Below are 26,580 nucleotides of genomic sequence, written 5' to 3' on the forward strand. Positions count from 1 at the left end.
AACTAAATTTATGTTATTTTGAATATTTTATTTAGAAATTTGATTTCATTTGAGTTTTTTCCAAAAAAAAAATTATAAATAAAATCTACAATAAATTATTACATTTAGTCATTTTTTATAATCTAAATCATGTTTACTCATTTTAAAAAAAAATCAATTTAAACTTATTTATAACTTAACTAAAGATAAAAGAAATACAAAGGTTTTGGTCTCCACTTTATTAAAAAATAACCTCCATGTAGTAGTTTTGTTGGTTATCCAATTTTACAGTTTTGTTGGTTTTTATAATAAAAATAAGACATAATTTAAAACAGATAAATTATTGACGGTTGAAAGAGGATGGAGCAAAGCAATTCTTGCATTTTAAAATCAAAGTGTTTAGGGTTTATCGAATATGCATTCCAATTCATCACAGTAGTAATACTTTCTATTTTCATTCGAATTAAATCTTCGATATAAGGTTCCCAACCTTTCCATGTTCTTGTTAATCGAATTCATAACGACCATGTGTTACTGTCAAACCCATGATTGAGTCAAGTACTATGGTATTGATAAAAATTTATTCACTAGAGTGTGAGATTGTTTCTCATAATTTGTTAGATATGACTCAATGAAGGGTTTCAAGATATCTTGTTTTCTTACTTTTTTTCCTTCATTTAGAAGCAATTAAAGTTAAAAAAAATAATTAAAAACTTGTAAATTATCCTTGTCACTTTTAAATCTAAATTACATTAATTTATAGTTTGTTTTTAAACATAAAAATAAAGAAATTAAAAGATATTATTTTATTAACATAAAATAAGAAACTTTTAATTTTTTAAATAAAAATTTACACTTTAAAATTATAAAATTATGACATTAGAAAGACATTTTTCAATAAACAACTAAACTAAAAAATAAGAAATCAATAACTTAGAAAAATAAATCGACACTTCTGATTTCTTTACTTTAATTTATAAGTTTTTTTAAAATTTATTATATTATAATTAAATTATTAAATTAAAAAATAAATATTTTAAACTTTTCTAATTACACATTCATTTTTAACTTTTTTAGCTAAAAAATTATATGCTTAATTGTATTTTTGATCTTTCAAGTATTGCAATTGTGCAATTTTGATCCCTAAGATTTTAATTGGGTAATTTTAGATTGCAATTGTGCAATTTTAGTTCTTCAATTTTTAATTGAACAATTTTAGTCTATTAAATATCATAATTGTGTGATTTTAGTCTCTCTCATTAAAAATTTCATAATTTTACTATATATACATATATATATATATATACAATATTTTAAAATTATATTATTTGTCTATTCAAATCAACGTGTATTATAATTTTCATTAATATATCAAATTGTAACATCTCGAATTTTCTATTAGTATAATTGTTTATTATTACTAAATAAATAAAATTTATATATTATTATTTTTATAATATCATTGATAAATTAATATCAATAATATTATTAGTGTATTTATAGATAAACTCATAATTTGATAAATATAACTTATTATATATTAATATACTTTTACAAAATTATAAGTATATTAATTATAAATATACATATCTTATCTAGTATATTTATATTTTTGTAAAATTATATTAACATATACTAAGTTATATTTATCAAATTATGAGTTTATATATAAATATACTAAAAATATTATTGATATTAATTTATTAGCAATATTAAATTATTAATAATATATACATTTTATTTATTTAGTGATATTAAATATATATCATTTGTTACATTAATAAAAATTATAGTATATGCTAACTTAAATAAGCAAATAATTATATAATTTTAAATTATTTTATATATATATATATATTAAAATTTTAAAATTATTAAATTTTTAATGGGAGACATTCAAATTGTACAATTATGATATTTGAGGGACTAAAATTGTTCAATTAAAAATTAAAGAACTAAAATTGCACAATTACAATTCTTTAGGGACTAAAATTATCCAATTAAAATCTTAGGGATCAAAATTGCAAATTACAATACTTGAGGGATCAAAAATGTAATTAAGCCAAAATTAAATTAATATTTTTTTTTTTATTTTCACAAGTTTTTTTTTAAATATTTTTAATGAATGTCTTAGTTTCTTATGTTCAAAATTGACAATTTTTTATTTAATTAAATGAATTTCATAATTTTTTCAGTCCTTTAATGAAATAAAATATTTTTAAATTTTTTTTTTATAAAAAAATTAACATATTTTCTTTAATTATGCATAATTCTTAAATATAAAAGTTTCATAAATAAAATTTAATATTTTGAGAGGGAACAATTTGTCACAAAATATTTTAACCTATTTGTGACGGAATTTTGAGAGGGAAAAATCCGTCACTAAATTTTTTCATTTTAGTGACGAAATTTGTGACGGATTTTTTAGAGACGAAGTTCATTCCGTCACAAAATCCGTCACAAACATTTTTTTTTTATTTAGTGATGAAATTTGTGACGAATTTTTAGAGACGAAAATTTTTCCGTCACAAAATCCGTCACAAATATTTTTTTTTTGATTCAGTGACGAAATTTGTGACGGATTTTTAGAGACGGAATATATTCCGTCACAAAATCCGTCACAAAAGTCAATAAATTCTTGTCCGTCACAAAACTTAAAATTCCCTCACAAAATGCGTCACTATTAGCGATGCTATTTTTTCCGTCACAAAATTCGTCACAAATATTAATTTTTCTAGTAGTGTTTCTTGCACAGTTGTAGCAAACAAGATGCTCGTGATGATTTCTTTGGAAACAGAGTTGTAAAGCCATGACATGACCACGTTGTTCACACGATTCCAAGCTGCAATTATGGCGTCAGTTGCTGCAAGTTTAGGGAGGGTTCCATCAATGAATGGTAATTTGTTCTTCACAAAGAGGGCTACTTACATCGCTCTACTCCAGGTGGTATAATTCTTGTGGTCAAGAGGTTGGGACGTGAGAACCAGTCCAGGTCCGTTTGAATGATGCAGAAAAAGGAGGTGAGTGGGATCTTGGCTTGGATCTTTAGATTGATTCGTCATGGCTGTGGGCAATTGATTTAGGCTTGCGGAGATGGTGGATTTGGTTGAAAGACGATGAATGGGAATCACATGTTGAATCATTCAAAGAGTTGCATTCTCTCTTCTGATACCATATTGAATAATTAATGTAGAATATGACAAAATTGAAAGAAGAAGAAGACTTTTTGAATACTACTAAAATTGCCTACATGTTCTTGTGAAGGTGTACAACTATATATATATATATCAGTGACCTGCAATAATAGGTAGACAAGCTATAACAACCTGTTATCAGCAGTAACATACAACTAGCTAATCTATATTAATCCAATAAATGTTGTAAATGAAAGCTTGGGGAGAGGGGATTCCTTATGTGGTTACGAGGAAAGGATGGCATAAAGGTGTGATATAAGTATAGGGAGGACAGAGGAGATACTACAACAATTGATATGGATTTTTTTGGAAGCAACTTGGACTGATACTGCTTGGTGTACTCAGAGATATAGATATAAGTGATTTCAGATGGGGTATTTTGACTATAGACATGTTAATGAAAGATTTTGGTTCATGAGTTAGTCATGGTTAAACTTACGGTTCGGTATTTTCTGAATTGGTGTATCACTGGATCCTATATAGGAGTCTGTCTTTTTCAAATAATATGTGCAAGCCATAAGGCATCAATGCATGATGCAGGTGGCTTTGACAAATAAGGGGCAAACCTGAGGCACACTTGCTCTATTGCATGGATATAGATTATATGAGAGGGAAAAAACTTTTATACTCTTCAACATTAACACAAACATATACGGGAGATGTTAAAATGGTATGGTAACTATTACTGCACCGAGTATTATTATATGGAATTTCAACAATAAATTGAGTTTGAAATTTGGATGTGTAACAGCCCAAGCAACCCGCATGTGGATATTGTCCGCTTTGGCCCACGGCCTCACGGTTTTGCTTCTGGCAATGGCACGCATGCCACCCCAAAAGGCCTCCACACAAGGAAGGTATCCACACCCTGTAACATCCCAAATTTTATTTAATGAAAAGAAATATTTTTTTATGTATTTATTATGTGAATAAGTATTTTATTTATGTATTTTACTATTTACGTATACGTATTTTACTATTTATGTATACATATTTTTACTATTTATGTATACGTATTTTACTATTTACGAATACGTATGTATGAATAGTATTTTACTATGCAATTGCACAGTGAAGGGCGGCTGAAACGTGGGCTGCGGATTCTTTACGTTTCAAAATTTTAATTAATTTGAATATAATAATGAATAGTGCATAGTGCATAGTAATTTATAATATTATTTTAATGAATAGTGCATAGTGCATAGTAACTTCAAAAATTCTATAAATAGGGGCCTAAGGTTTTGAAAATTTAGAATTCTAGAGAGAAGGAAATTCTGGAGAAATAGAGAGAGAAAGTAAGAGAGAGAGAAGGAGAAAGAAAAGGAGGTTCTGCTCTAGTGCCTTGTTTAAGGAGAAAGAGGAAGAGATTCTGCCCTAATTCCGATTCCTTTTAAGGAAAGAAGAGAGGAGTTTCTGCCCAAATTTCTGTAAACCCAGGTAAGGGGGGGAGTGGGAAACCTCGCTTGGGGGTGTGGGAATAATTGTTAAATAGTTTGTTTGTTGGATTGGCTCCCGATCCCTTGCCTGTTGTTTATTTCTTTGAATATGTATTATTGATGTGTTTTGTTTTATATCTTATTTATTTACATATCAGAATCTGTTATTTGAATGGAAGGCTAAGCCTCCTAAGTATTTATAAATTTGTAATCTATTATTTAAATGGAAGGCTGAGCCTCCTTATTATCTTATATTACCTTTTAAGCTTCCTACTTTACTTAAAAGATCTTAATATATTATTATTGAAAAATATGATACCTAAGCAACCTCTGGACTGTTGGATTGTTGGACTGTTGGACTATTGGACTGTTTGGACTGTTGGACTGTTTGGACTGTTGGACTATTGGACTATTAAATTGGATTATTGAAATAATTCTTAATTATGAAATATGAATATGATATGTGTAACATGCTAAAGGTTGAGTCTGTGAATGTATGACATGCATCATATGCACATATTACTCCAGGTGTGCCGCTGAGGCCGCATACCCACGACTAACAAGGTGTACCTTTGGGTCACCCACGATATGCTAACGAGGTGTATGAACACCAATGATAGGTGTACCTTAGGGTCACCGACAATTGTATAGGTGTGCCTTCGGGTCACCAATGATGATATGTGAACTTCCGTATGGCGCCACATGCATACATTAGTGAGTCAAGTCAAGAAAATCATTATACATAAGCATATATGTGAGATTGATTATATATGTGAATTATATTGCGTGTGTGTGTGCTATTTAACTTTTATTTCTATATCTGCAACTGAGTGAGAAGTTCTCACTCCCTTGTCATTTTTGTGTATATTTAAATTATGATGCAGATAATTAGCATGAGGCTGAGGATGTTGGTGGTGAAGCTTAGGCTTCTGTTTGGGTTTCGCTCTGATAGGATGTGACATCGGGATTAGCTAGACTAATTGTTAAATTATTATTATTTTTCTTTTGTAATTTTTATGTTATTTATGTTGAAAGTGTGTATTTTTGTCATATTATAATTTTACTAAAAGATTATAAGTTAATTCCTAACTAGGAGGCCCTGCCACCTTTACTGGGATTAATCTATAATCTTTATTTTATTATTTCTTGACAATTTGATACTTACAGTTGAAAATTATGAATGTGCATCTTTTACTCAATGATTCTTGAGATAATTATTTTATATTAGACTAAGAAAGAATTTATATATAGATGGTTTATATCTATTGTAATTATGTTGGGGTAGAGGGTGTCACATTTAGTGGTATCAGAGCAAGTCGATTTTATCAACCGTGTGTGTTATGTGCTTATCATGACTCTGTTGTGTACTCTGACTATGTCTTGTTTGTTGTGTACTATGATGATGATGTTCGTCTTGTGTTGATATTGTTGAGTTTGAGATTGTTAAGTTAGTTTGTAATCAGAGGAATGATAATCATGATAGTGTTAGCCAACTCGAATTATTAGAACCTTGGATGGGAGGTGATATATTGAGTGTACTAAGAGTTTATGATTGGTGAAGTTTCTGACATCTATAGTTGTAGCAGGTTGAATCTAAAGGTGGTTGTCTCTTTGGTGAGAGATCGAAATGATGTTAATTCCCTTAAGTGTTATTATTGGTATGTTAATTATTTATGGTTTAGGTAGCATGTGAGTTGTTTTGATTGAGAAAAGTAAGGAGAGACTTGAATGAGAAATTAAGTAGTGAATTTGGAAAAAATTGAGGTATTTTGTGGCATTAGATATATTGATACATTATTGCTATTTGGTGTCGAAAATATTTTCATTATAGTTTGTTATGATAGTATGAGTATTATATCGACAAAATTTATATTTTGAGGTCTTTATGAAGAATATGGCTTTAGATATTATCTTTTCAATAGAACTAGGATAAGATGAAACAAAAATCTAGAACTTCAAGTTATGACTGCCTTGGTGATTAGAAATTTAGTAAGCACTGAATTTATTAGTGGTGATATTTGAATCTTTAGCTAAAGAGATGATCTCTTGGAAATCTTATGTTTTCATAAAGAGTTGTAGCTTATTCACTTAACTTTCGTTTGAGATAGGTTTGAAATCACTTGGATGAATACAACTCGGTTTGTCAGGTAGATATATGCTATCATGATATTTTGAGTTGTTAGGCATAAAAATAGATTTAAACTAGATTGTCTAAGTATGAATTTGGATTGTATGAGGTGAGTATTTTAGACCATGAAATTTCTTGCGGAGGAAGATCTACTTAAGTTGTGCTTAAGTGAGAGATACCTGAGTCAATTAGTAAAATCAGGAGTCTTGTTTGATAGTTTATATGAAAATTCAGTGAGTAATTTTTTTTTAACAACTGTTCATGGTTTAAACTGCTCTCACTATAAAAATTGCTTTTGCCTTCGTTTCTTTGGTTATTAAGATTTTTCAGTTCACTAGGTTGTTTCTTGCCTACCCTTGGAATCAACCGTAAGGATAATCTATATCAGGAATTCTTGAACCTGTGTATATTTTTAACTACCCAAATCATTTCGTTGCTTACTTCTTTGAATTACTTACTATTACCTTTGACTGAATTGACTAGAAAGGAGTTACATTAGTATGGGATAACAATTGAGGAAGTAGTTTTCAAACTCTTAAGGAAAGATTGACTAGTGTTAATATTACTAGATTTTAGTAAGATTATTGTGATATATAAATATGTCTCTGAAAATAGGTTTAGGAAGAATATTGTGGCAAGAAGAAAAGATAGTAGCTTATGTTTCTAAGAAATTGAAAATTCATGAGAGAAATTACCTTACCCATAACCTTGTTAGCGACTTTGTCATTTATATTAAGATTTGGAAACACTAACTATATGATTCTATGGTTGAGGTATTTAGTGATCATAAGAACCTTAAATATATTTTGACCAAAGGGGTTGAATACGAGATAAAAGAAATAGTTGAAATTTCTTAAGGAGTAAAATTTTGATCTTATTATTTGGCTAAAGCCATTGTGGTGATTGATGTTTTGAGGAAATCTTTATCTTTCATTATGATTAGAGAGATGAATCTTTTTGGCTTAAATTAGAAATTTAAGTTTGGATTATAAGGTTACTTCTAGTATTGTGAGATTAAGTATGAATAGCGAATGGATTGTTGAAGAAAATTATAGGAGCATAATTAGTTGATTTATTTTGGTAACAAGTTATAAGGCTATAGGTTAAGGTGATGGATATGATTATGACTTGGGTGAAGATGAAATGGTGAAACTTGAGGACTGATATGGATACCGAGTGTACATTATGCTTAGGTACCTGATCTTTAGAATTGATCATAGAAGAGTTTGAATTGGTTGTAGATAGAGTAGTAAAATTAGTGATCTGATATGTGTATCTAATGCTTAGGTGTTGATGTTGTGGCAAATATCTGGATTACAATGATAACCAAATTATTATTTTGATGATTTAAGGATTGAATTTGATTGCAGAATTTAGAAACTTATGCTTGATGTGTAAGATTACCATAGTAGCATTGAATTATTTATGTTGGAAGTAACTAATAGATGAGATTAGAGGAACTAGGAGTTAGATCCTTTATTAGTGACCCAAATAAGCAAGAGATTAGAAAGGACACAGTTGGATGTTTAGTTATAAAACTTGAAAGGACATAAGAGTACTCTTAACATTTATTTAGGAGTTACTAAAATGTATCAGAGTGGCGCAAGGGAAGCGTGATGGTCTAATATGGAAAGCGAAGTAAAGAACTTGAATCAAGGTATGGAGAGTGAGTTTAAATTTGGAGTGGATGGAGTTTTGAGATTTAAGGATAAGTTGTGCATTCCTAGTGTGCTAGAATTTAATAAAGCAATCCTAGAAGAAGGTCATAAGAGTATCTTTAGTATCCATTCAGAAACTACTAAGATGTACCAAAATCTTAAGAAGATATTTTGTGACCTAAGATGAAGAGAGGAGTAAAGCAATTGTATATTTATGGCTAGCATACTAGAAGTTTTTAAGAATCTTGTAGCACTTAGATGCTCCATTTTGGAAGTAAGATGGTGAATAGATAGACCCTAGTGGAAGATTTGTCTAAGACGCTTAAGAAATTGATTTTGTTTGTGTTTAAGTGGATAAATTCGTCAAGATCTTTCCTTAAGCAAATCCTTTGAGGAAATTGATAAAAGTTGTACATCAACAAGGTAGTGATGTTGCATAAGAATTAGAAGTAAGAATGCAAAGAGTTTACCATTGCAAAAATTTCGGGGACGAAATTTCTAAAAGGAGGGGAGAATTGTAACATCCCAAATTTTATTTAATGAAAAGAAATATTTTTTTATGTATTTATTATGTGAATAAGTATTTTATTTATGTATTTTACTATTTACGTATACGTATTTTACTATTTATGTATACATATTTTTACTATTTATGTATACGTATTTTACTATTTACGAATACGTATGTATGAATAGTATTTTACTATGCAATTGCACAGTGAAGGGCGGCTGAAACGTGGGCTGCGGATTCTTTACGTTTCAAAATTTTAATTAATTTGAATATAATAATGAATAGTGCATAGTGCATAGTAATTTATAATATTATTTTAATGAATAGTGCATAGTGCATAGTAACTTCAAAAATTCTATAAATAGGGGCCTAAGGTTTTGAAAATTTAGAATTCTAGAGAGAAGGAAATTCTGGAGAAATAGAGAGAGAAAGTAAGAGAGAGAGAAGGAGAAAGAAAAGGAGGTTCTGCTCTAGTGCCTTGTTTAAGAAGAAAGAGGAAGAGATTCTGCCCTAATTTCGATTCCTTTTAAGGAAAGAAGAGAGGAGTTTCTGCCCAAATTTCTGTAAACCCAGGTAAGGGGGGGAGTGGGAAACCTCGCTTGGGGGTGTGGGAATAATTGTTAAATAGTTTGTTTGTTGGATTGGCTCCCGATCCCTTGCCTGTTGTTTATTTCTTTGAATATGTATTATTGATGTGTTTTGTTTTATATCTTATTTATTTACATATCAGAATCTGTTATTTGAATGGAAGGCTAAGCCTCCTAAGTATTTATAAATTTGTAATCTATTATTTAAATGGAAGGCTGAGCCTCCTTATTATCTTATATTACCTTTTAAGCTTCCTACTTTACTTAAAAGATCTTAATATATTATTATTGAAAAATATGATACCTAAGCAACCTCTGGACTGTTGGATTGTTGGACTGTTGGACTATTGGACTGTTTGGACTGTTGGACTGTTTGGACTGTTGGACTATTGGACTATTAAATTGGATTATTGAAATAATTCTTAATTATGAAATATGAATATGATATGTGTAACATGCTAAAGGTTGAGTCTGTGAATGTATGACATGCATCATATGCACATATTACTCCAGGTGTGCCGCTGAGGCCGCATACCCACGACTAACAAGGTGTACCTTTGGGTCACCCACGATATGCTAACGAGGTGTATGAACACCAATGATAGGTGTACCTTAGGGTCACCGACAATTGTATAGGTGTGCCTTCGGGTCACCAATGATGATATGTGAACTTCCGTATGGCGCCACATGCATACATTAGTGAGTCAAGTCAAGAAAATCATTATACATAAGCATATATGTGAGATTGATTATATATGTGAATTATATTGCGTGTGTGTGTGCTATTTAACTTTTATTTCTATATCTGCAACTGAGTGAGAAGTTCTCACTCCCTTGTCATTTTTGTGTATATTTAAATTATGATGCAGATAATTAGCATGAGGCTGAGGATGTTGGTGGTGAAGCTTAGGCTTCTGTTTGGGTTTCGCTCTGATAGGATGTGACATCGGGATTAGCTAGACTAATTGTTAAATTATTATTATTTTTCTTTTGTAATTTTTATGTTATTTATGTTGAAAGTGTGTATTTTTGTCATATTATAATTTTACTAAAAGATTATAAGTTAATTCCTAACTAGGAGGCCCTGCCACCTTTACTGGGATTAATCTATAATCTTTATTTTATTATTTCTTGACAATTTGATACTTACAGTTGAAAATTATGAATGTGCATCTTTTACTCAATGATTCTTGAGATAATTATTTTATATTAGACTAAGAAAGAATTTATATATAGATGGTTTATATCTATTGTAATTATGTTGGGGTAGAGGGTGTCACACACCCATATATATGGCATGCTTCGTTCTCCTTCCTAACCGATGTGGGACTTCACAATCCACCCCCCCTCAAGCAATTCACATCAATATCATTAATTCTTAACAAGTAATATAACAATAACTTTCATTAATATAATAATCAATAGAATAATTAATATATACAGTAAAACCCCTCATTATTCCAAAATCTAGCTCACCGCATTTTCCTTACAATTCATTCTTCTTCACAGATCATCATTCCTACACTTAGGCATATTTATAAACCTCAACACAGATAATTTTAATAGAACCAATAATTCTCCAAATCAAATAATTGTAAAATCAATCATAATCCTAAGGAATTCTTCCTCTACCCAATTCCCTCATGTACTATACATATAAATAATCCCCTTTTCCCCCGTACCTGGATAAATAGGAACTCAGGCAGAACCTCCTCCTCTTTTTCTTAAACCGGACCGGAACTAGAGTAGAACCTCCTCTATCTTCCTCCTCCTTTCTCTCCTTAGACAGAACCTCCTCTACTGGATTCTTCTTCTTCTCTCTCCCCTTTTCCTTCCCCTCCTCTCTCTCTTTCTCCCTTTCTCTCTCTTCTTTCTCTCTCTAGGACCTCTTCTCCAAGTTATCAATTTCCAAATACCCTAGGACCCTATTTATAGGCATTCTGATGCACCCGGAACGGCCCGTACTGAATTCGGAACGGCCCGTTCCGGAACCTTCGAATCTGTGGAAATTACCCATGGACAAATCCGTGGGAAATCCGTTGAAAATTCTGTGAAAAATTATTTTTTTTAAAATTCAAAATTGTATTAAATAATTATCCTATTTAAAGATATTAAATCATTCATAATTATATAAATCAAAACAAGTTCATTCATACAAAATAAAATGTCATACATAACAAATAAAGTTTAGGAGTTCAAATTTAAAAATAACATATAGTACGATCAGTAGAATTAAAGATTGAGGGGTTTCAATACATTCTTAGAATGTAAACTCATAAAAAAAATTAAAAAAATTAATTTAATTATAAAATGAATAATCCAAATTATATTTATAAAATAAAAAAGTAAGATAAAATTATAGAGATTAAAATTATAATATTTTAATAATGTTATAAAAAAATTAAAAAAGAAAAGAATTAATAAATAATAGAAATAAAAAATTATTAAAATTACAATATAGAAATTCAAAAATTTAAGACAAAAAGATAAAAATATACTTAAAAAATAATTCAAATTAAAATATAGAAATTCAAATATTTTAAGTGAAAAGACAAAAATATACTTAAAAAATTATTAAAATTAAAGTATGTAAATATATAATCGTATTATTACAAATAAAATTAGAATATATAAAATAAAAATCAGTTAAGGGTATGATTATCTATTACTTTTTAGACAAAATTAGTTACAAGATTACGTATAACTTTATATTAAATGTGAATTTTGTAAATTCAACCGTTAAATTAAAAATCTTTTACTCTTAAATCATATATACAAAATGTTATATTAATCGAAGATGATTTCTTATAAAACAAAATTAAATCTGTCAAAAAAATTATATTTTCGATGAGAAAATTTTTGTAGGAAAAGCTATATTATTGATGAAATATTTTAGACAAATTTATATTTGTCGAAAATGTAAGAACTAGTTTTAAATTTGATATGAAAATATTATGATATAATTAGATAAGATTTTAAGTTATTATTTTATTAATGGTTGATAATTAAAAAATAAAACAAGGATAAATACATTTTTTTGAATATTATATGTTTGATTTAAGATAACTTACAAAATAACTTTTGGTAAAGTTATTTCGCTCAATAACTCATGGCGTGTGTTGAATTTTATCGATCCAATTAATTGTTAAATTAAAAGTTATTAAATTTTACTAATAATTAATATAAAAAGTTAATTAGTTTTTGAATAAATTATTTGTTAATTAACAATTTAATTAAAATATTAATTATTTTAAATTATTTAACTAAAATCTTATTGATAATTTACTATATGATCTTAATATTTTTGTATAACTAATATCTGGTTTTAAATTTGATATGAGAATATTATATATAATTAGATAAGATTTTAAGTTAGTATTTTATTAATAGTTGATAATTAGAAGAAAAAAAAAACAAGGATAAATACATTTTTTGAATTTTATATGTTTGATTTAAGGTAAATAAATATATCAAATTAATTAATAATTTATTTAAAATATTAAAATTTAATTTATAAGTATGTAATAAATAAATATTTATAATTTTATAAATTATATTATCATTATAAATTATAAAATTAAATAATTTAAATTATAATTTTAAGTAAAAATAAGTATATGTTAATTATAAAAGTAAGTACATATAAATAAATAATAATTAAATATATTATTATTAATTATTATTATTTGTAATATAAAATTATTATATATTATTATTACAGTACAAATATGAAATTGTATATTTGAGGATGACTTAAATGAATTAATTTGTACAAGTTATACTGACAACATACATATACATTTCGATAGCCTACTCATCAAAACTTCACAATTAAGCATGTTTGACCTGGAGTAGTACAGGAATGGGTGACCTTCTGGGAAGTTTCCTAGAAATTGCACAAATAAGGATGAAGTTTCCCAGAAATTGCATAAATAAGGATAAAACACGCTAAACAATGAAATATCGTGAAATAGAACCCCTAAGAGGCCAAATATGAGGGTTGTTACATTAATAAATTTATTAAAATTAAAAAAAATTATAATTTTCACGAAAAATTCCTTCAGGGTAATTTCCCACGGATAAAATCCGTGGGAAAATCCGTCAGAAAGTTACCTACGGATAAAAATCCATCGGTAAATATTTCAGACGAGCAATTTATCGACGGATTAGTGTCCGTCGGTAATCCGTCAGAAATGCACTATTACCCACGAATTTTTGGCATTTCCCACGGATTCTGGCCGTCTGTAATAGCGAATTTTCTTGTAGTGGTTGTTAAGTTGTGATTGTGTTGTATGTTGACCCTGTTGAGAATGATGATAGTGTTGTTATGTTGTAAGCTGTTTTAAACATGTGTTGTTGAAAGATGTGTAATATATGTGTTGTTTGTCTTCTATGTCGGAGGTGAAGATGATTATAGTTGTTATGTTGCATATTTGATATTTATGAGTTGTTTATTGTCTCTAGCTTACCCTTACATGTTTCCATGTGGTTTGGACTACGATGATCATACGTTGTATGAAAGCAAGGCAGGGATAGGTTGGGAGATAGCTGCTAGAGACCATAGGAGGTGCCTGGAGATGAATATTTTGTTGTAGGTTACCTTATAGTAGCATACTTTGTTGTATATAATTTATTTGTTGTTGGTTGCTTGATTAGCAACTTGTATTGTAAATATTTTATTATACTATTTTAGTATAAATATTTCAGTAGTGTGTAGTGTTGTTTCGTAGTGTGACGGCCACGACAGGTCATTACAGCTTTGAGTGAGTTGATGTAGTTTTTCAATGTTACTCTCTAACTTAGCTCACTTAGGACAATTAAATTTGTGGTGGTTCTAAGTGAATTTTAGTATACTCTATGTAGCAACCTCGGTCGCGACGGGACGGTGAAAAATAAATTAAAAAAGAGGAGTCCCCACCAATGTTATTTTTTACGGAAAAACATTAGAAAAATCATAAAATAGAAAATAGTCTACGAAAACCAAATTTTTGAGTTCGGGAGTCGATTACGTGTGAGGAAGGTATTAGCACCTCATAACGTTCGTCCTAAGACGATTACCTTTAATTAATTAAACTAATTATTTATAATTTCTAAAAATATTTATCTCACTAAAATGATCAAATATATTTTATTTAACTAAATTATTATTGTTATATAAAAGGAAAATAATATATTTTTATTTTTTTGGCTCGACAAGATTTATTTCTTGCTCCTACGTATCTTCATGTGTAATGAAGAATCAGAATCACGTAGTTCTTTGTAGGAAATATTTGTGTGTTGATATTTTTAAATTAAATTTTATTTTTGTTAAATATAGGATTCTTGAATTATCTCAGCTCATTCACCCTAAAAATATAAAAATTGACTAAGGTGTACACCAAAGTCAATTCAATAAAATTTTAATTATAATTATTGCTAGAGAATGTTATGATGTTAAAAATTTCTTGGTTGGACATTTTTGTTTTTGGAGAAAAAATTTAAAGATAAGCTGTCACAGCTTGTACTTTAAATTCAAAGGTTAAAAAGATGTCATATCTAATTAACCATTTAAAGATAAGATGTCACAGTTTGAAAGATGCATCGGACAACGTATACAATATTTTAGTTAGGAGTCATTTTATCATTGACTAGACAAGCTCCTTTTTCACAAACAAATTTTAGATGATAGTGCAGATTCAATATCGTCATGGAACATAACATAAAATAAGAACACGCAGGAAAATAAGGCAGCAAAGAAACGCACTCAAAGACACGCATCAAAGAAAAAAAAACCTTGACCAAAAGCAAATAACATATAACCATATTCCCATGCAAATGAAAGAAGAGTGTGGCAAATAAAATAGACAAACAAAAGAAACTGTACACGTACGTGACTCCCGTAGTGAGGCTTACAGTTTGTGTGTAGCTTAGTGCTTACGGGGATGTTGTTAGGAGGAGAGCGTATGCCCAGCTACCAAATGCTTGGGCCTGTTTGCATTCCCAGGAGGTCAAAGATATGGAGAAAGAGAATGAAAGACTTTTCGTGGACCAATAATCCCAGCGTCTCCTCCTTTCTGGAACGAATCCTCTCTTTTGAATGCCCCCCCATCGCTTTTTAAAATGATCAGCGGGTGATCCGCTGAAGAAGAGTCCGCATGGGTCTTTTTCTCCAAGAGTGTGTAACACTTCTTTCCTAAAAAGAGTGTTTTCTTCCACCTCCGTGCCTGCACAATGTTTTTTCTGTTTTATGTATATTGACGGTGCTTCCTCCAAGAAATGAGATCTCCCCTTGGAAATTCAATCCCTTCTACTAACGTGAAATGCACTCCCCTTTTTTTTTACAATATGCTTTATGCATCAGGCCTGTCAAAGGGAAAAAATCTTTCGCAGCTGCACTTGTTTGAGTTTCCCGAAGGACACATTCACAACATTCAGCCTTGCTAAGCGATGTGGATTCAAAAGGATAATATTTAAAATATCCTGAAAATAGTGTGAAACAATGGTGAACATGCTATATTCCCCCACTAACATACCATAATTTGGCTTTGGTTTTTTATTTAATTGATGATAAATTGTAAGCAATAATTAAGTCAAAGGAACGTTAGCGGTTAGTAGCTTCTCCATCTCCTCCGATTGAGACTGCAACATAAAAGTTTATCCTCAAACCTCCTTGAGCTCGCATAGAACAATCAAAAGGATGAAGGTGCTCCCAAGAGGATGAATTGTCGTGAATAGCTTGTCCAAACTGAGGAGTGAGGACTCGATGTATTGTTGATGCCAATCTCCACACTATCCCTTGGACTCATTTGACCATCCTTAAACAAAATGAAACTCTATTTTCATAATTTGTTTTTCTTTCTTTTAATTATTTTTAACATTATTTTGGACAAAATTGGGTTATTACACTCTAGAACAATGTTTTCCCTTTAAAATTCATAGCTTTCCTAATTATTTTATCGTGTTCCACTTGTAAGCCCCGACTCCGTTCTTTCTTTACTTTTCATTTCATCTTCTTGGCTGAAGCTAAATCCTTTTCTCCTCTCTTCCTGTTCTCTGAAGATTAAGTTGAAGAGAAATTGGGTTTTGGTGCTGGAGAGCTTGAAGTTGGGAAATAACTCAGAGTCGTGTGAAAGCTTGTCTTCTTCTTCCCCCAAAGCTCGGATTCTTCTTCTCCGAGGTAAGGGAAGCTAGAACTCGAGTTGTCATACATTTTGGCTTGCATGTAGTTGGATCTTCATCTAGGATGTGATTTGGGGGTTGATTTATTGAGCTGGGTTGGTTACATGTGGTAAAGCTGAAACCATGTGGTTGTTCTTGATGATCTCTTGAATCTTGGTGCATGCATGTTGTGATTCTTGATATTTTTGGGTTACATGTGGTTGGTAGTGGTGCATTTGAGTTGTTGCATGGATTGGGTCTCCTGGGATTGCAGGTTCATGGAAGATTTGAGTGAGAACGAAGGTGAAATCCATGGAGTTTTAGAAGTTCAGAAACCCACAGCTATAGCCGTGGATTCACAACTATAGCCATGGAGTAAAAAAATACACTTGCAGGAACCCACAGCTATAGCCGTGGATTCACAGCCATAGCCGTGGGAGGGAAAAACGTGATGGCAGAGACTTGCAGCCATGGCTGTGGTTTTGTAGCCATAACTGTGGAAAAAAAATTGGAGTGACAGAAACTTGCAACCATGGCCGTGGAATCACAACCATGGCCGTGGAAAGGAAATGAACAGGCAGAGAGTTGCAGCTAAAGCGCTGGATTGAGTGCTGCAGCGGTGGGACTAGATGACCGAATTTGGTCTCAATGTCTTCATGAAAGTTGTAACCTTGGATGTTAGCTTTCGAATGGCACCGGAATCACCCAAAAAGTAGTTCTAGAACTCCAGATATTGTTGTTTTAGTGAACAGGGGTCAAGTTGTCAGTATTAGTTATAGCTGTTGCGGTTTTTAAAAGTTTTGACAAAGTAGATGATGGAATTAGGATTTTTTGTTTTCATAAGAGTTGTAGCAAATCTTCTTATCTTTCATATGGGATAAGGAAGGGTACGATAGGAGTAGTATAACTCATGATACGCTGTTTTATGTGAAGGTTGCCATTTCACAAGGAGTGATTTGGTTAAGTTGATAGTTGTTTTGGGTGTATAAATTATTCATGTTGTTATATATGATAAATTTTGAAAAACGTTGAATATTGTAATATGATGAGCAACTGTAGTTGTGTGTTGAATCATAGTTGTCTATTTGTAAGGAAATACTGTATGTATCATTTGGATAAGTTGCTTTGTTGCTAAAACATGTTGTTAAACACTGTTGGGAAGTTGTTGTGTTGTTGAATTGTGTTGTTAATTGTCGAGTTGACTACGTTGTAAAGTTGAAAGTTGATTGAGATGATGAGTTGAAAAGTTGTTTGTTATTTAAAGTTGTTAAGTTGAGTTGTGTTGTTGAGTTGAAAGTTGATTCAGTTGTGATGATGAGTTGTTGATCACTAGGATTAGGGGAGATGTTTTCGAAGTTGCTCATCCCATTGTGTGGATTGAGAAAGTTGTGGTGCGCTCAGAGAGCCCAATTTGTTGAAAACCCTCCTTGGGAAGTTATCCCTTGGAGTGGACGTTGTGCTGTTCTCCTCTAAGACTTAGTTGGTCCCGTTTGTGGGCAAGGTTGAGGCACACGTGTACAAAGCGATGACGGTATAGGGGCCAAGTCGAGCTATACCGATTACAAGCGGCCAATTCGAGTAAAGTACGAAGTCGGGAACTTAGTTCCTAACCGAGTATCGGAGGGTTGTAGTATTTAGAGGATAGTCGGTAAGTTAATTCCATATGTGGCTTAGTTGAGCTAGCTAATGTCGTGGTAGGCCTAAACCCAGTTGTTCTATCCTGACAGAGTACTATACTTCCTTGTTTAAGTGGCGCGCAAAGTCTGAGAAATTGTTATCGTGTTGTGGATTGATATCCAAATTTGCTGTTTACCTAGCAAGCCCAAAAAGGTTATGTATTGTCGGTTCGGTAGGACCTAGCCACTTAGACTGCTCACCCTGTGTTGTAGGAGATCTCCGAGTTGAAATGCGTGACAACACATAAGTTGTTGATGTGTTGACCTTGTGTTGATTGTGTTGTATATATATTGTGATGTTGTGAAGCTGTGATTGAGTTAGGTGTTGTTATGTGTTGAATGTTGAATTGTTGAAAATGTTGTTTTTGTTGTTGAGTTGTAAGTTGTTTACATATATATGTTGATTCTTTACCCTTGCGTGTTTCCATGTGGTTTGGACTGTTATGATCATACTATGTATGGGAGCAGAGCAAGGATAGGTTAGAGAGTAGCAGTAGAGCCACATGTGGTACTCAGAGATGGATTTTATTTTGAAGCCTACTAGCTGATTTCAGATGTTTTGAGTAGATATTTATGTATATGGTTATACATAAACTGGAGATGTAGAATGCTTATATTATACTACTGCTTTAGTATATGTATATTGCATAGCTAGACGTGTATTGCGTAGTGTGACGGCCATGGCGGGTCGTTATACCACTTCAATAAACATAAAAAATATCTAATAGTTATAAAATTAACTTAAATTAAAATTATCTGTTAATAAAGTATTTAATTAGTAGTTAAAAGCAAGATTTAAAGTATAATGTAAATTAATAATTATCTAAATTAAATAAAATATGAATGCATATTTAACAATTATCGAATACAAGTTTTTAGATGAATTAAAATAATAATTAATTAAAAAGTGACTTATATTAATTATTGTCTTCACCGATATCTAAAAGGGCATTCTTTTTTAATAGTTCGTTTGCTTGTGTACATCCAAACCTGTTATTTAACAAAGAGAGAAAATTAACAAAATCACATTTCACATTAATTCAGTGTCAAAAATATAAATATATTCTAAACTAGGTTCATTATACCTAACTACACATATAAAATTATAAATCGTATATTAGTATGCAAAAGGAATAAACTTGCCCAACATTCCCTGATGTCTTGAATTCGCTCTCCATGCATTGGATCCATATTGGTGAATATCCATAAGTTTAAAAGGATAGGGTGTTTTATTTAAAAAAAAAAAAATACATATGAATTCAATTGGATCTACATGATTGTACTTGTTTTGACACACCCCTTTTCATTTTTCAAGCACAAACATTTTGCACTAAGCACTCCACCCTGATGCAACTTCAGAACTCCTCCCCAATCCACCTCACTTAGCAACTTAAAAGTTGTCGACTTTAAACTTTAATTAAATCCTAAATCTTGAAACCGCTACTCATTACAACCTATGGTACATTAACTCAAACAATGAAAAAAAAAAAAAAAAACCTAGTTGACCTTGGTGAAGAGAAACAGAAGTAAGTGCAAAAGTGGTCATGGGAGGTCTAAACTAATATCACAAAACTTTTGCAATTTAAATTTAAAATAATTTTAATTCGTAGAGAAATTTATTATTTTATTTTTATTTTTTCTCATATAAGCGTTTACTAAGAAGTTTATTTCAATGATATTATATTATTATTTTTTTCTCAAATACGGGGCCATTATGCTTGCTTGGAACAATATTAATGTTGTCAAAGACTAATGTGGGTGCTCTGGATTTCCTGATTCTCTATCATTGAACGTAACAGAGTATGGTTTGCACCAAAACAAGAATCTAGCTACTTAATTAGATTACGAACATGCATGAATATATGTATATAGGAAGGATTCATTTATTTCATAAATAAGTTTATCTAGACTTATTATGTTCAATAACTCATGTTCTATATCAAATTTAAACGATTTAACCGTTAAATTTAAAGTTTTTAATGCATAGATCAAATCTGTTACTACAACAAAATTGTCATACAGTGACACACACCTTATATAGTGATACTATACATGTCACTAAAAATTACTTTTACTCACACAATAACTATAATATATGTTGGTATATTGTTAAAAGGTTTGGGTATAGACTATAGTGAGACACAAAATATATGTTGTTAAATCTCATTCAAAATCAACACTAAAATTGTGTGTAACTATATGTCAAATAGACATATACCTACATATATTGTACCTATATTGACACTTTTTGTATGTCACTACATGTAACATTTCTTGTAGTGTGCATATTTAAAAAAAAATTAAAAATCATTCGATAGTTCATTTCATTAATTCAAATCACTAGTACACAAAGGGTCTTTTACGTCGTGTATTTTGACCCTTTTACGTCGGAAAAGGGTCCGACGTTAATACGGGAGTCGTAAATTTACGTCGCCTCTGGAAGACGACGTAAATTTACGTCAGGAATTTTTCCAGACCGACGTAAAAAGGGGCAAAATCATGCCACAAATTTACGTCGGACGTGGCCTTGTCCGACGTAAATTTACGTCGGTCATTGCAAGGCCCGACGTAAATTTACGTCGGACAACGCCATGTCCGACGTAAATTGTGGCAGTTTTTTTTTTAAAAACGTTTGTAAATTGATATACCCAACACCTGCATATAAATATAATCCAGAATACCAAATCTAAACCAGGCAGTCCAGAATAGAAATTCAAATTGTATTTCAAAATTGAATGACAAAAAGAAAATAATATATAAATCTTAAAAAACATAAATTATGACAATGTAAATCCTATTATCCTAAAAAAGCTATAAAACATGTTTGTTAATGCTATCTAAATAACTAACTATCAAACTATAAACATAATATCTAACTAACTAAACTTAGAAAAAAAGTTGCCCATTGTTCTCTTATCTTGAGTATCTCATCTTCGGGCAATGGAGATGGATCTTGAAAGACCTGAAAGGGTAATTTAAGTGTCATTAATATGCAATGTTAATTATTCTAAAGGTAAATATAGTTAAATAATTTTTTATATGAATTACCTGCGCCCAAGAATCAATAATACCCGCAGAAACTATGGCTTTCATCCAATACATGATGTAATAGCCACATTCAAACGAGTCTTGTTGCTTATTACACTAAAATGAGAAACAAATAACTATTAATTCCAAAGTCAATAAATTTAAATATTATTGACTGTATGAATTAATTTGCTAACCTTAGGATATATGAAATGCAATGACTTTGATGATCTGGCTCTTCCACTTAATATATTAGCTCCAGACACGATTCTAATTAATTGAAATAAAAATAAATGTTAGCCAATATATATAATTACAGTGTTAAAACATAATGAAAAAATTTAGTTACCCATGTAATTGGCTTTTAATTTCCTGGCTTGGTTTTCGATGAAGTGAACAAAACCACACCACGGTATATTCCTTAGGAATGATTACCATTAACTGTCAATGAGACCTACATTGTATGACAAACAAATCAGTTAAAAAATTACCATGATTAAAAAATCAATTAAAAAACTAACCCGTCAATGTATGGAGCCATGTATATATGTCTTCTTGAGTCACTCATCCATGTTTGCATATATTGTTGGATCTGGACCTGAGTGTTTCCGGATTTTTGGATGGATTGAGGCTCAATAAATCCATATACTTCTGCTTGTGCTTGCTCCACACTCAATTTGTTCATGTACCTAACACAAATAATTATTATAAGTTAAATGTAATTATTGTAAATTTAGACTCATAAAAGAAAATATGACTTACATGGCCCACAACTGTATGATAGATATATTTAACATGGAGTTTCCCCCAACAATCTCTAATGCATCAGGCAGAGATATGTATAGTGGAACATCAGAGCTATCAACTCCAAAAACTCTAATATCCCACTGCAATTTAATTGGTTGCTTCTTTAATCGTGGTAATTTGATTAGAAGCTTAGATATGGGATCATCCTCAACTTCTGCGATATTAGCATCATGAACATGAGGTTCTCTCATGACCTCCTTACCACGATCGATAAAATCCTAAAGAAATAATCAAAATTAATTAAACAATAATAGAATTATAAGAATCTAAAAGAGCAATAATATAATTACCTTTGCCCGTGCTGAAAGCGGCATGACCAAATATTTTGGCCAGGCTAAGAATGTGCCGGTTGCCTGCCCTACTAGTTGAACCTCTGTATTGGGCAAAGGCACTGGAGCAGCAGCATCTTGAACTTGGTCAACCACAACCCGTGTCCAGTCTGGCTGTAGAGGGACACCATGGATGGTTGAGCCACCCTCAAATACTCGGCCAATAGCCACTAACCGTGGGGGGTCATCCTCAACATATAACTCGCACTGGTTTGGTACATCAGTGTGAGCATGTTCCCTTGAGGAATTTGGAGCAGCACAACTCCCTTTAGTGCTGACTCGAACACCATCATGAGCAACTGCAGTCTGTTGCTGAGAACGAGCCAAAAGTTCAAACTTCTCTTCAAACTGTTTTTCAATATTCTTCAGTTTCTCATCAAACCCCATCTTCAATCTCTGCTCCAATTTCTGTATAACCTCTTGACTGCAAGAGTCGACAGTGCTCCTCGATGATCGGCCACCAAAGAAATCTCGGTGGCTCCAAGAACCACCAACACCACGCACACGACCTCCGTGCTCTGGCTTTCCTATGGCCGTTGTGAGGATATCATTCCGACCATCGGAAACAAATGAGCCCTGGGTGCTCTGCTTAACTAAATCCTCCTGCAACAATAAGGAAGATTAAAAAATCTTATGAATTAAATGAGTTGAAATGAAGAGTCTTAATTTGTATATTTTTACTTACTATTTTATTAGAAACGACCCTTGCAGACTCAGAAGTCATTTGCCCATCTGGTTTTGTCCGGGCTGCTATCCACATCTCATGGCGGGGAGGTGACTCCACACGGTCAGCATCCTCAACCCCTGCTGCCTGTGCCCTAGCCTTCTTCATTTGTTTTTTTTTTCTTTCATATCCCCCTCTTGACAATAGATGGGGTGCATCATTCTTGGCTTGTCGTTCTTGGGCAGCTATTCTTTTAGCCTGCAATAATACAAAATAAAAAATGAGATAAATTAAAATATACCTTAAGTATTTGTGTCAATGTAAAAGTTATCAATAACTAACCTGCCACGAAGGGTCCAATCGAATGGCACAAAATTGCATCCACTCCTCATCAGTGATCTGGTACTTTAGACAGGGAGTCTCATTTTGGCGCTCTCCAAATACATACTCCCGTGTCAAGAAAGTCTTGAAGTCTCTCCACCTGCTGGCAAGGGCAGATAACATCTTCCTCCTCATGCCCTCAGTGTTGGGAATGTCAAAATTTTGCTATGAAAATAACAACAAATAATAAATAATGTATTTAAGTTATATAATATTGAAAGGATGTGAAAGTATATACCTGAATATCCTGCCACATGAGGTTCTTGTCAACCTCCTGAACGTCATCCCATGATGGAATGATAATAGAAACATGTCGTCGAGCTAGGACTCCCAAATAGCTCTTAAACTTGGCAGCATTTGGGCCTGATGCCTTGCCAGAACGAGGATCCACCTCAATCGGTGTCCTCTCCTTGGCAATGCGCCCAGCTGTCAACCCAGACAATCGAGTGACAGATCTACCTTCCCTCCTTCCACTGCCAGACCCAGAATCCTCCATAATCCTGAAAAAATTAAACTGTCATTATTAAAACAATGAATTAATTGAATAGACAAATAAAGTAAAAAAGATAATAACAATATAGCAACAAAATAACTAATAAAAAAACAAATAATACATAAACAGAAACCTATTAGGTTGGAATGTTTTCCCATATTCCTTCATCATGATCACTTCGAATAGCATGTATTTCGTCCACTTCATTGTCCGCAATAGGACCAAATGATCTGCTTGAAAAAGACGGTGTCTCATGCATATCTAGAGACTCATCTTCGTGAGTTCCATGCATGGTTCTTCCTTCGAGGACCACTGACCATTTCTCATTACATGGATCCTTTACATAAAAAATTTGTCTTGCTTGATATGCCATAATAAAAGGTTCATCCTTATAGCCGACCTTATTCAAATCAACCAAAGTAAACCCTAAATCATCTGTCCGCACACCTGTATTGCCATCAACCCATTTACACTTGAACACAGGCACTCTAAACGTAACATAATCAATTTCCCATATGTCTTCTATGACTCCGAAATAACTCATGGATGCTGTAATGGGATTTCACCAACATCACGTATCATCTCTTCTAAGTTATCGTTCATCCCTTCAAAATTTTCAGTTGTTGACACTGTTGGAATGTCTAATATTTCTCCGTGCCATGTCCATACTGTATAACTCTTCACAATACCATATATAAACAGGTGATCACGTATTTCTCCAACTTCTTGACGTATCTGATTCAAACATCGAACACATGGACAATAATATGCCCCTTTGATGGGTTTCCCATTTTCTCTTGCAAATTGTAAGAACTCTTCAACTCCATTTCTGTACTCTTGACTAATGCGACTTGCATTCATCCAACTTCGATTCATTATCTATATATTAACACAAATTAACTATTGACTCAGTTATTCATAATTTTTTTAACCTAAACTACAACCCTAAAAAATCGATGGTAAACTAAAGGTCAATTACGTTCCAGATCAACAAATTACAACAAAAAAAATTCCAGCAGAACGGGCCGTTCTCCATGCAGAACGACCCGTACTGCTTGCAGAACGGCCCGTTCTGCAAGGAGAACGGCCCGTTCTGCAAGGAGAACGGCCCGTTCTGCAAGGAGAACGGCCCGTTCTGCAAGGAGAACGGCCCGTTCCGCAAGGAGAACGGCCCGTTCCGCAAGGAGAACGGCCGTTCTCCTTGCAGAACGGGCCGTTCCAGAGGAACAAATAGCAAAAAAAAACAAATAAATTACGGCGACAACAAACTAACCTCAAACGACCAACGTGCTGACACTTACAAACTTGGATACGTTGAATGTAGCCGTAAACGCAGTGGGAGACTCAAGTAATTCAGAGGATTTCGTAAAACTGTGAGCGCGAGAATGAAAATGGGACGCTGGGGGCAATATAGGAGAACTATTACGTCGGATAGGGCTTCACCGACGTAAATTTACGTCGGCCTTGGTGGACTCCGACGTAAATTTACGTCGGACGTGGGTGGGATCGACGTAAATTTACGTCGGAATAGAGGTACTCGACGTAAATTTACGTCGGAATAGAGGTACCCGACGTAAATTTACGTCGGAATAGAGGTACCCGACGTAAATTACCTAATTTACGTCGGTCTACGAGACGTCCGACGTAAATTAGTCTCCACTTATTTACGAAACTGCCACCGCGTTTTTACAACGTCGGTGTTTGTGGTTTCCGACGTAAATTGGGTGACGTAAATACCCTTTTTTGCACTAGTGAATTAATGTATAAAATGATTTTATAATTATTTATCAATTTGAATTAATGAAATAAAGTATCAAATAATTTTTAAATTTTTTAAAAATTTATAGACTTAATTTATGCATTAAGAATTTTAATTTCAACAATTAGATTATTGAAATTTGATGTAGAATATAAGTTATTAAACGAAGTAAGTTTAGATAAACTTAAACACACACACAATAAATGCCATAAAAAACGATAAAAAAACGATACACACACATAAAAAACGATAATTATTTGCTCAATACCTTATAATTTGGATATATTCACTTCTTTTTCTATTAAAAAATAATTTTTATCTTCTAAAACAAATATATAGGGTTGATTTGTGATGCATTATTTCGATATTTGGAAGGTAATCCTAAGGGATTTATTCTTCTATATCAAAAACAGTGTTTTTATCAAATAGCAACGACATATTCTGATATGAACTTCGTCCAATGTGTAACGACTCACCATGGTTCCTACAGTTAGTGGAATCGCACTACTACTAGTTAATTAAGAGAATATTAAGCTGGATAACACATACATGCAGGTATATATATATATATATATATATATATATATATATATATATATATATAACAACTATGTTTCTAAATATAATATATAACACTACATATGTACAGTCATCCAAAATAATAACTCCTAGTGCGGTCAAGCACAACCTACAATTACCCCCAAACAGTAACTCTAACACTAGGATAAAATTCTCGTCTCGCTGCAATCACCTCAACTCCAAGCTATCCCTGACCTGTTCCCATACCAAGTATGATCATCGCAGTCCCACCACA

At 31.9% G+C, this 26,580-nt stretch overlaps 1 protein-coding gene and 1 long non-coding RNA gene across 2 annotated transcripts; one reads left to right on the plus strand and one right to left on the minus strand.

The window, feature by feature from the left end:
- Positions 1-4,048: 4,048 nt before the first annotated feature.
- LOC145955559 (uncharacterized) lies at positions 4,049-8,838 on the plus strand. The gene is made up of 2 exons (XR_014432201.1): positions 4,049-4,610; positions 5,494-8,838. It is a non-coding gene; the product is annotated as an uncharacterized LOC145955559 (long non-coding RNA).
- A 14,287-nt stretch (positions 8,839-23,125) lies between these two features.
- On the minus strand, positions 23,126-25,029 carry LOC145956509 (uncharacterized). Its single transcript, XM_083072108.1, has 3 exons — positions 24,141-25,029; positions 23,753-24,014; positions 23,126-23,679 (listed from the first exon to the last, which is right to left on the minus strand). Exons 1-3 carry the CDS (start codon positions 24,260-24,262, stop codon positions 23,464-23,466), a joined length of 600 nt encoding a protein of 199 aa, XP_082928234.1. The 5' UTR covers positions 24,263-25,029; the 3' UTR covers positions 23,126-23,463.
- Positions 25,030-26,580: the final 1,551 nt, after the last annotated feature.

This window comes from Cajanus cajan, chromosome 3, assembly GCF_000230855.2.
Source record: "Cajanus cajan strain Asha chromosome 3, NIPB_CcT2T_4, whole genome shotgun sequence".
Taxonomy (NCBI): Eukaryota; Viridiplantae; Streptophyta; class Magnoliopsida; order Fabales; family Fabaceae; genus Cajanus; species Cajanus cajan.